The 12355-nt window shown below is 47.0% G+C and overlaps 1 protein-coding gene across 8 annotated transcripts in view; it reads right to left on the bottom strand.

Annotated features, from left to right (window-relative positions):
- The window catches only part of NRF1 (nuclear respiratory factor 1), a 74372-nt gene that overhangs the window by 19324 nt on the left and 42693 nt on the right, over positions 1–12355 (bottom strand). For all 8 annotated transcript variants that reach the window (XM_075024527.1, XM_075024526.1, XM_075024528.1 and 5 more), the window contains one exon: positions 9704–9828. In XM_075024527.1, the coding sequence (XP_074880628.1) occupies positions 9704–9828 (125 nt within the window). The remainder of the gene's footprint in view (positions 1–9703; positions 9829–12355) is intronic.

Genomic DNA, 12355 nt, shown 5'->3' with positions numbered 1-12355 from the left:
TTTCCACAGCTCTCCAGTGTACAGCGGGAGAGGGTGGCCTGATCCAGCCCAGCTCATAGTCACAAGGGTACCTGTTAGGGAAGGCAAGAACTGTGTCCTGCTGTCATGAAACAGCAGATTGCAGCCCAGTTCTGCTGTGACACAGGGGTGCAGGGGGATTAGAAAGCCCCTCTCCATCTGCCCTGATTCAGTGTAGTCACAGGCTGCTCTTTCAATTCCCCAAGCCCTTGAATGGTGTAAGGGGTAAAAGCAGCATGGCACAGGTAGAAAAACAGCAGCAACATCCCCAGCTTTGTCTGTGGTCGCAGCACTCACCCATCACTACACAGATGGGGACATGGGGACTCCATTTCTCTGAGCAGGAGGCCAGCCACCTTGCAAGCTAAAATCTGCACTGAAAGATACTACAGCTGCTCCACAGCAGGCACCGTTGCCCATCCTTACCCCGAGGCAGCGAGGGGTCAGTTGGGATCAGCTGCAGAAGAAATGGTGCCCTACAACTCAAGATGCAAGTCTTGCTCCACTCTGGGAAGCAGCTCGCCATGCCAGTGTGCAAGGAGGGTGAGCTGGGACCTCTCATTTGGGATTGCCTGGAGGAGCAGGAGAATAAGCAGAGATTGTGACAGCAGGATGAAGTTGTCCTTGGTTGTCTCCTGTCTGCTGTCAAGCTGGAAGGTCTTCCAGACATGGGCTACAATACCCAACGTCTCACAGGGCTCAAAAAGCTGAGGTGGGGGGCTGCCACACACTCAGCACAGGTTTGAATAACTGTTATTACAGGCAGAATCCATCACACATGAACTTCATCCTGGGAACACTGAGAAAGGAGCAGCAAAGCAGAGGCTGGTTTTGATATTGGCTTAATCTACCATCCAACCCAGTTCAACACTTATGGTTGGAATGCTCAGATCCACCGTTGAGCTCTGCCAGCATAGAAATTGTCTGTGTCCAACAGAAATGGCAAAAAAACTGCCTTCCCCAGCCTTATGTTGCCTGTGGTCCTTTTATGAGTACCACCACCCTATTTGCAAATGTGGTAGGAGCCCCATGAAGCTCTGCTGGTACAGCTCTGCCAACCAAGCCTCTGATCTGGGTTACGTTAGTCATGGAGGAAGAGGCCTGGAAAAATGACTCACTGGCATCTGCGATGGGTCAGGAGAGTGATGCAGGACCAGGCTTCACAGAGCTGGTTTTCTGACTCCATCTGTGCCCTTTTCTTTAGGCCAAGAGCTATAAATAGAACAGCACCGTGCTGAAGATGTGTAGGTTGCCAGGAGAGCACCTCCCTACCCCAGCTTGGGGCCAAAGCACCAATCTCCAGACGGCGGCACTAAAGAGGCAGACTACACAGATACCTCCATCCCTTCCCATCCCAATTCTTGGGCTGGAAACAGTGGCAAGTAAGGAGAAGTTTGTCTATCCAGTTCTGTGCTTCCAGACATACTTAGGGAAACATGCTAAGTATATTGACTGCCATTCCTTTCCTGCCTGTATTCAACCTCATCTCTTTTAGACAAAAGGATTAGGATACACATCTCTTGCAGGCACCCCAAAACCACTGCTGTAACCAAACAAACTGGTGTAGGTCCAAAGTCCTTCTCAAATACCTAAGTCTTACAGTCAGGGTGCATATACATTAGGGAGATAAAAAAACCCACAATATATCATCAACAAAAAACCCCATCCCTCTCTCAAACAAAATCCTATACGCTTCTCAATCACGCACTAGTTAAAATGAGGACTGTACTCCATAAAGATGACCAGGCCCCTTCCTTCTCCTGCTCAGTGTTCATCTTGGCTGAGCAAGAGTGGAGCTGTGCCGAGCTGCCCATCCCCATTAGCTTACGCAGACGTCAGACAGAACGCACCTTCTCCACAAGCAAGGGTGATCTCCAACCAGCCAGCGAGCCAAGAGCCATATGGCCCATCACCCCCCGATACCCAGATTCAGGGATGTTAGCACGAGGGGACCAGCAAAGCTCAGGATCTCTCAGTAATGTGGCTCTCAAAGCCAGGTTGTTGGGGACTTTGTCACCATAAGTTGAAACAAACGCCTGGAATTTAACGTGAACATTGGCAACAGTAAAGTCAAATGAAAAGTCCCATTAAGAGATGGAGAAAAGCAAGATACAGTGAATACAAATATATTCCCCATGTATCACTCCACCTGCCAAAAGGCTTGGCCTCTTTTCAGTAAGCGTCCTGCACTGAGCAGCTCTTTCTGAAGCCACGTGGATTACTGAGGGACAGTGAGATGAAGACACAGAAGCCTTGACAAATATCATACAAATAAACCAAATAAATAGGCTTCAAATTCAACCTAGAAACACAATGAATTTCTAGTCAAGCAGCACATGCATTCAGAGTGTTCCCAGTCAGATCAACTTATTACTCTTTTGTGATGAAGCGTCACCATGGGAAGGAAGCTCAATCTTGGGAAACTTGGGAAAGCAACAACCCTACGTAATGAGAAAATAGGGTCACTGCTGCAGGAGGAGAGAAGCAGGAAAGCCATGCCATGAAGGCCGTTTTTGAAGCACATCTCTGTAAGGAAGGCTATGGAAGACACAAACCCTGTCTGCTTCCTTAAACCCACATTCAGGCCCAGCCCAAGCCCACGCTGCAGCTAGGCCAGGACATGGTGGGAACAGCACCTCCGGCACACAACATGCTCATGTTTCTATGCTTCCATGCATGAAGCAACCACGTCCCTTTGCCTTCTCAGCCCTGAAGGTCTCAGACCAAACATTCCTTAAAATCCATCTGCCTCAGTGAAGCTGAGCCTTTATGGGGGGGGGGGGAGAAAGAAAAAGAAAGTTTTCTTCCTGACTGCTGCCCCCGAGATGGCTGTGTTTTGGCACCAGAGTGAATGCATGTGTAAAACAATTGGGATCCCTCAAATATGAAGCTTCCCAACACAACAATTCAGAAGACAGACTGATGAACACAGTGTCAGTAGATCTGAATTTTCCAAGAGAAATTCAAGATCAGCAGAAAGAACTTAAGTTTTCTGTTACTGTCGCAAAGATGGGAACTGCTTTAGGTAGTAAGACCAGAACTGCTTTAAAGTATTGCAGCAGACATCAGGCAGCTTCTCTTTTTAAATTTATGGATAAAGAAGAAATCCTGCCCAGCCTGGAGTCGATACCAGTCCTGCTTCCTCTTCCAGACCAGAACAAAAGGGAACATATTGCAACTATGCTGAGAGAGGAGGGCTGCTGTCTATTTCTTTAAATGTAATGTTAATGCCTTGTAATCAGCTTTAATTTTTAAACAGACCCAGCCCTCCTGTCCATTTCCCCTAATTCAGGACACGTGGAAGGTAAATGGCCTATGCTTAAACCGGGACAGCATCAGCTGTGACAGCTGGAGAGCCTGTAAGTCTCAACTGCCTGATAACAGGAATGGATGTCAAAACTCACCAAGGGAGGGGAAACGGGGAGGGCAAGGGAGGTGCTGGAGATGCTGTAAGGTCATTGAGAAGCCAGGAGATAAGGCCAGACGGGGCACAGCTCATTTACTGGATGGAAACTCACTGAAAGCAACAGGACTCGAAGAAATGCTAGAAGTGATGAAACCGCAAAGGACTTGGCAGTGACTCCCTACCCCTAATGAAGTTGGCTTCCCTTTCAGGGTATTGCTAACACCATCACAAACACACTGAGGAAAATCTTTTACGGGACAGCAACAGATCAAGCTAGGAACTGAGCAACTTCTGGTGTCTGCCCAGGACGCTGCCTTCTCTCTTTGTGATCTCAAAGGCGTGTTTCAGAACTAAAAAGCAGCCTGTAGACTTCATGTGAGACTTGGACACAGAACGGGGGCACAAAACCACCCAGGAGGCTCTCCTTGTGCTCCTCCGACACCGCTGCCTTTGCAAAGAGGAAAGAGACCTGTGGTACATTACAAGTGCTCTTTATATAAAAACATTTTCCCCCAAGGAAATAAAATGGCAGAGCCCACGAGCCTCCCTATCCCAAAAGCCAAACCGTACCCAGAAATAACCATTCTGCGTCTCCATCAAGGGACTTATCAAGGTCACTCAACAAGCCAAGGGAGGCCCTAAAGCCAGCAGCACTCAAGTGCCATGGCATCCACCTCCAGCCTCCTGCTCTACTCAAACAACCCAGACAAATTGTCTGTGCTGGGTTGTGCGAGGCTGGCTCCATGTAACATAACTGCACGTTGGCATGGGTAGCGCCTGGTTAGTTGGACCGAAGGGAAAATCTGGCCATCAATGCAGTACAAGCGGGACTTGTCTGAGCCACTATTTTTAGCCCCGGTTGGTGGGCAGACAAATCCTAATCGTCAGCGGCAGCCGCCTCGTCATCAGTCCCAAGATGTCAAACCAAAGCCGCACAGCGCCCATGACAGCCCAGCGTCAGGACAGCCTGAGCCGACTGCACCGCCAGCGCTGCCCGAGATTAGTGCCCAAGAGTAATGTAGGACAGCAGCAAAAAGCATGAGATCCATCATGATGGGTTTAAAGCGGCAAGGCAAGGCAAGTCATGCCAAAGCGAGCAGAAATCATCTGTGCTGGTAAAGATCAGTGCAAGCGAAGCAGTGGTCTCGGGTCTTGGAAATACTTTGGTCCTCATTGTGCTGGGAAAGACCTAGCAGCACCATGCTGGCTGCTGGCATCAAACCTGTGGCTGGTGTCCCACGATCCCGGCACTGCATATTCCTCAGCACCCACACTGGGGCTTCCCGGACAGCCAGAGGCTGACATGGAAAGGGTGCGGACACAGAGATGGCTGAGCTGCAGTCAAGTACCCCCTTCTCTACAGGGCACACGTAGGGAACTGCACATACCTGACTTAGAATAAGCTCATTTTAACTGAGGTTTATGCCAACATATTTTACTCAGAGTGCATCACGGCCCTGTTGCTGGCAATAATTCATTCATGCACAGTAATTTGTCCTCTAGGAAAAACTTCTCACTGCTCCTGGACATGCTCAGCACATGCACCGAGGAAATCACACTCATCCACTTCAGCTCTCCTTGCTGGCTGCCACCGGACTCTCTTTTCCCCTGTCATCTGAAACACATCTGCAAAAATTATTTTCCTCACTTCTCCTTCAGATTGGAATTAAATCCTATCTGTTTCAGGGCAACATTTCATTAAAAAAAATCTCTTCCCACCCAGAAGACCCTACAAAAAGCTTGACACTTTCCTTCCTGTCTGCTTGGATGCAGGCAAGCTGATCTGCACTTTGCCAAGTTGCTAGCAACTCATTTGGGTCCATCTTCCCTAAAAAGGAGATTCAACAGGAAAAAAAATATTTCTTTTAAAGACTGACACTTGCAGCAGATCAGTCTCCAAGCCTCCTTCCCCCCCCCCTTTTTCTTTTTTTTTTCTCTCATGCAAAAAAGCCACCAGTTACCAGCGGATCAGTGTGCCGCACGTCCCTGACCCAAGGCATCCAAAAGCAAGAACAGGCAGTTCCCTTCGCTGGGTTTGCCCGACGTATCTCCTTCTGCTTTCACACTCTCTAGGAGACACGCACAGCCCAGGGAACAGGATCTCAACTCCTGCCTTCCCCTCCTGGATGTGCTTTCAACTGTAAACAGCCTACACAGAGCCCGACGGAACTGGCAACCGTGCTCCAGGCCTGGAGGTCTCCCCATCTCCCATCTGCGCAGATGAGGGTGGAGACAGGTTTCCACCTGACACCTTATTGATTTCGTGCGGGAAGCTCGGCAGCCTCACCCAGAGCTGAACGCTTTTCAGCATTTAAACCCCTTCTGATACAGAAGTTGCCAACTGGAACACCTCTTCTGTGCAGCAAGTTCCCCGTCACCCTAAATGCCGCTATAGGCTTGTTTATCCTATGCTAACTTGCAAGAGACGCTCCTGTACTGACGCCTTATTTCCTCTGTTTGCGAAAGCAGAGAGCTTGCTAATCCCCCTTTGCCCACGTCAAAGACTCCTAATGCTCTCCCCAGGCTTCCATCACAACTTGATAAGCCTGGCTCAGCCCTAGCTGTAAGCACGGCTCCCTTTGGTTGTATGGAGAATTGGGTTTGGATTTTTTGCATGACTGGGGGGATGGAGAAGGGCAAGACTCACCATAGGCTCCTCTTAGTGCCCAACTGTATTCTGCCACACCACCACCAGGCACATCAGTGCTCCCAGGAGCATCTCCAGCAGCACAGGGAGGAGATACATAAGTAAAACATGCTTTGGGGCCAGGAAAAAGAGCAGCAGTTGCTGCACATGAGGATCAGGGTGCACAAGCAAGGACCCATTGGGTCTCTGGCTGTGCCTAGCTCAGGTCTGTTAAATTATCTCCCTGGTCACAGCTTGATTTCACATCTTCCACTGCCATTTCTCCTCTTCCCAACACCAGCTCTTTCCACCATCCCTCCTTCCATGCCCTGTTTTGAACCCCAGCTGGGGCTTTGAGCATACCACCCCTCTTGCCTTCAAATAGGCCCTTAAAAATGCCGCACGCTGCGCGAAACTGCAGTAAGCCCGGTCTTGTGACGACACCGAGGCCATTAAACCAACCTTCCTTGGGCAGGGAGCCTGCTCTGTCCTTCACGGGCAGCACTGCGCACTGCTACAGCCCCGTGCGTGTACTGCTTAGGCAAAAGCTTCATCAATATTTAAAGATGAAGCCAGGAAGCCCATAGCTCAAGCAGCTTTCAAGCCCCCGATCAGATCAATGTCAAACAAAAGGCTGCAGTATGAGGATGCTCCAGCAAGCGAGGCCCAGACTGCAGGCTGGCATCGTCACCTCTCCTTCCCAGTGCCGATCAAGTTTCTCTCCTCCAGCCCCAGCGGGCTGGGACGACTCCAGCACCAGCCCATCACACAGAGCTGTCCATAATGCACACCAAAAGCAGCCCCAGAGTGCAGAGTTTCCCCTTACTGGAGCATTTTCAGTTTCCAACCAACTTCAGAAATCAGTGCTGCTACAATCCCCTTCGCTTGCTTTGAATATTACTTTGCTTTAATGCCAGCCACTTAAGAACAAAACATCTGAGGCTCAAACCATGGGGTCATCGGTTCCAGTATCCCGACTCAGAGCAGATGCTCCAGAGTAGCAAGAAAACCATAATGCACTTAGCTAGTTTGACACTGCATGGGAGCAGGAGATCTTATTTCCCTTAGCTATAAATGTAACCGATCACAAGATTATCCACAGCCCTTTCGCAGTTCAGCCATGCTGCTGGGCTCCCTACTCCCTGCAAGAGCAAATTCAGCCCTAGCTTCTGAGACATCCACAAACATACAGAAGTTGCCTCTTTTTAGCCATCTTGGTTCTCTTGTATCACTTAATTATTATTCAGATGCCAGAGAATGGATGGGAAAAATACTATATCAAGATAGAAACAAACAATTTTAAAAAGAGGATAATTACATCTAATGGATAAAATCAGGAATGAAACTCCTTACCTGACTCAAGCAATTTTGTGAAACTACTGTCTCCTTTTCCCTATCAATAAGATGGTGTTAAATTTATGTCCCTTCCAGGGAAAGTGGCAAGGGTAAGGGATTGGAATCCCTCAGAAATGACCTACAGAAAGAAGAGTAAGAGCATTCCTAGAGAGAAGTGTTTATTGGAAATAACAGCAAATTAAGATTTTGCAAGCAATAGCAAGCAGGGGGAATTTGCTGCTTAATACCATTACAGCTCTGGCACTCATTTCCCCCCTCTCCTTCCTGCAACCAACTGCACCAAATCACTCCCCATTTCACCTCCTCCCAACAGAAGGGCATGCAGAGCTGTTTGTCCCCACTGCATCAAATAACCAAGCACCGGTGTCCAGGAGGATGCTCACACTCACACCCTGGGCTTCAGGGTACAGAGAAGGCAGACAAATCCTCAGCAACAGTGCCAATGCTGAAAATCCATCTGCTCTCCATCCCCAGACAGAGACAGCAGGAATGGATACCAACATCTCCTCCATCCCTAAGGGAGATATATTAGCTGGTTACGTAATAAAACTAACAGCATGGCGCTTCCAAGGACTACCGCGCCAACAAAGCCCTTCCCCTTAATACCACCGGAGATTAGAGCAAATCGAAGAAGAGTGGAAACAAGGCGAGGGGCTGCGGGCAAGGTTTTGCACAGAGGAAAATGCTGCAGTCTCTCCCCTTAATGCACTCTAAATCCCATCTGATTTCCAACTCTGCTGCTAAAAAAAAAAAAAAAAAAAGAAAGAAAGAAAGAAAGAAAAAAAGCCCAGCCTGCATCAAAATGATATTAATGCTGGGTGAGTGAGGTAGAGTGACTCAGGAAGGGTGTGGAGGAGGAAAGCTGTTTAGGGGAAGCATCCAGAGGAATCCAGACCATGAAAGCATTTTGGAAGCAAACCAAAGGGAGCCAGGGGTGCAGATCTGTTAGAGGATGCTAACGTGCTTTTACAAATCTGATTAGTTGCTGGTTTTGAGCATCCAGGGTCAGATCCTTCCTTCGATAAACACACATCACTTATCCCCCTCATGCCAGGCTGCCGGCAAAGCGTAATACAACACAACCCTACTCTTCCCTCTCAATATCAGATGCATTCCCAGCTCTAAGGATAGGGTTTTCACTTCATTTCTGCTCCCTCTTCAGGCTGGCTGACTCCACAGCAAGAGACATCAAGTCGAACACCCCGAGTAAAATTACTTTTCCCTCCACTGCCCCATTTTTGCTGCAAACTAAATATTGACGTTTCAAAATGAGCGCATTCCTTATGAGATGAGGATTTTGATGGAAGTCAAACTCGAGGTCTTACCTAGCCAGATTTCTGCTTTACATGCAAAGTGACAAAGCAAGAAGTCATCGCTCTGCCACCTGACTGCACGTGCTTGTTCCCCCTTTGACAATAAGAGTCCGAATAGCCCCATCTTCCAGGCGACATTTCTTTACAACGTCACATTTTGCAGCCTTTTTGAGCTTTTTTTGACATACCTCCTTCCATTTAATTGAAATAACCAGTGAGTTTCATCTCTGAACTCAGAAAGCGTGGTAAAAGCATCAGGCAGAAGTACAGTGCAACTGGAGGCAGTGGATGAGCACCAACTAGACACGTTCATAGATTCCAGTATCATCTCTTGAACCGGTTTCTATGAACTTACTGTTTTATTCACTATGAGCTTAGTTTGAATATCTGCAAAAGTCATCAGACTTGGCAGAAGAAACATCCAGATAATGGGTGAGAAACGCTACAGAGAATCCCTAGAACTAAGCAATTAACTATGGTGGCAAGATGGAAAATAAAGCAGGAGGCAAACAACCTGAGGCCGAGCAGCCACCAAGCATACAAAAAAAAGTCTTGAGAAAGGAGGGAAATGAGTGGGTAATAAAATGATGTTCATACTCTCTGCCACTTCACAGTGAAGCATTTTGGAGATGTGTTTATTATGGCACTGACTAGTTATGCTAGTTGACCAAGTCTGGTCCTCCCTGTGCTATGCACTGTACAGATACAGAGTCAGGAGCAGTCTTCCCACCCAAAACTGAGGTTAAATAGCAAGCTGGCAGAAGAAGGAAAAAAGCAGAGCCACCAGCACTTATGGCAGTAAACAAGAGGTTAGTGCTACCATTTTGTTCTGGGCTTTTAGGTCATGGCTTAGTTAGTGACTATCTGCAATGAGGCAGAAGTATTCTACTAGCGAAAACTTGACATTTCAAGTGGAAGAGAGGAAAAAACCCTAGCTAAGAGCAAAGGAAAAAAAACAAAGTAAAAACTTTCTGGCAGCCTTACCATTGGCATCTTGGACTCCAGTAAGTGCTCCTACTGCTGCTGCAGTTTCGCCAGATAGGACAATTTGTCCTCCACCTTGAAGAGTGGCTTCAGCAAGCGTGGCTACTGCATGGGCAGCTGCTTCACTGTGGGCACAGGAAAGGAGAAAGAAGAATTAGGAAGACCAAAAAAACACATAGCTCCACTCCAGTAGCATCCATTGTAACCAGGCATCGCATGTCAAGAGAACAAATGCAGAAAGGAGGAATCTTACTGGGCCCAGATGAAGTTATCCAGAGCAGAAAATCTACACTGGAGGAGGAATACATGGGAAGAAAGTGCTTCCACTGGCTTTTTTCAGCTTGCAGATCTCTTAGTCAGAGCATCCTGCCTTCTTACCTTTGCATCCTGTTGCTTGGGACTTTACTAAAAGCTTTTGGACAATCTGAGTAAGTTTCTGGTAAAAAACTCATTCTTTTGGGTCTTGGTCTCTACAGATCTTAGAGCTCTACCCTTCATTACTGATTCAGCCAGTTCACCTTGTACTGAAACAGGCCCAGAGGTTTACCATTACCAGGATCACATCAGTAGGTCTGTATTTACCTAAGATGGAGTATTTCTCCCCAGCCAAGTGGTTTAATAATTCTTTTTAATGAGTGATCAGTAGCTTAGCACAGTATTCTTAAATTTCTTCATACGAATGAGGTCAGACCAAAGGTCCTTCTTGTGTAGCAACTGTGAGAACAGCCAGTATCAGATATTTAGGAAGCAGTGTGCATGATCCTTCCCTTCCTACACCCTCTCAGCTTCCGACGGTCGGCAGTGTATTGATTTCCTACATCAGAGACTGCATCTGGACCATCAGGTTTGATTTGTCTAATCCCCTTTGAAACCCTTTCATACTTTTTGTTTCCACAACATCCTGTAGCAATGAGTTCCACATTTAATTAGATGCTGTGTGAAGAAAAATTGCATTCTGGTAGTCTGAAAACTATTGCCTCAGTCTGGCTGAGCAGCCTTCAAGTCTGATACTGTGAGAAACAGAAAATAACTGCTCCCTTTTCGTTTTCCTCATGATTTCATAGACTTCCAGTGAACTCTTTCCCAAGCTGAAAAGCTATAGTCCATTTACTGTGCAAGGGCTCTTCCTGGCTTCACTCTTGTCTCTTCCAGACTTTTTCTAATGTAAGACATCTGTTTGAGGGGGGTGACCATTTCTCACACTATTCAAGCTGTAGACACACCATGAGTTAGTCCAGGGGCCTAATCTGGGCTTGTTCTCTATGGCTTTCCCTATAATTCCTAATATTCAACTTACTGTTTTGACAGTATCTGCTCAGCAGTGACAAACCGTTCCTGGAGGATAGTCCCCTGAATGCTTTCTGAATGGTAAATGGTAGCATACAGTTCCTTATTGGGTATATACAGGAGATATTTCTTTGTATGTGTATCACTTAGCATTTGTTGGTATTGTATTTTATTTGCCATTTGGTTGCACAGTCAGAGTGCTGCAAGCATCCTTCAGCAGCTGTCCAGATTTCTCCAGACCTGTTGGATGACTATTAGCCATTTCTTGTGACCTACTGCTAGTCACAAAATTATTCCAAAGCCACCTCCTTCCTGCAGCTGAATCTCCTACCATTTTTTACCTTAATGAACTAAAAAAGTAGGTATTTTCTTTAGGTTCCCTTAGGATGCTCTTCCTTAACTGCCCTGCTCATTCTCTGGTAGACCAATTGACTCAAATATTTTCCAAGTACTTCCTACTCATTCTTTCTCTTTCCTAATTTCCTCCTTAGATGCTGTACACTTTCCAACTGTATTCACTCAGGGTGTATTTTCATTTCTAAATAGCCCCTCTGTTTCAGAGTAGCTCTTAAACACTGTTAGTGAACCAGAACATTTTCTTGTTCTGCTTTCTTACTCCCTTTGGCTAATCTCTCTTCTGAACCTGCAGCTACGTGAAAGGCAGTTACACTGCAGGAAGGCCAACTACAACACAGCAAACCTGGGGTAAGCATGGATTTACTGGTGTAACCCTGTTTCCCAGACTTCACACAGCACTTAGTTGAATCCACTTTCAAGGGCAATTGAGCATTTTAATAATCTGTTACAGTTGCAACCCTGAAAATAATAATGATCTGCAGCATAAAAGCTTTTTCCAGTTACAGTGTGCTCCACAAACATTAATTGGTCCAAATCAATGAATTAATTACCCACCTCCACTTTGTCCTCTTTTACTAGAAGGCCTAATACTTCCCATCCTCAAACCTGACAGAGGTTGCGTCATCCATCACATCATGCTGTTGGCAGATGTACTGCTCTATGTGGGGCTATGAAAGACTCTGCATTCCGTCAGCAGCCATTGGAACAAGATTCAGAGATGGGAACTTTCAGCTAAATTAGGCATAAAGTTTCCAGAGCTGGGATGAGCCACCAGCTTTCAAGGACCAGAGCCTTGCTGAGATCTTTCTACAGGCAGGGGGAAGACTGCAGTCCTACAGCTGAAAGCTACAAGGAGCATGTTGTGGCAAAGGAAAAAGTACACCTCTTCCACACGGACAGGTGTTGGAGGACAGTCACCTAGAAAGGTCTCCAGCACTACCATGGTCAGTAGACAAAGAGGGTGACAGTAAGCTGGGAAATAAAACACAAGGCCCCTCACTCCCACTG

Source organism: Buteo buteo, chromosome 4 (assembly GCF_964188355.1).
Source record: "Buteo buteo chromosome 4, bButBut1.hap1.1, whole genome shotgun sequence".
Lineage (NCBI taxonomy): Eukaryota > Metazoa > Chordata > Aves > Accipitriformes > Accipitridae > Buteo > Buteo buteo.
This window is presented reverse-complemented; position numbering and strand designations above follow the sequence as displayed.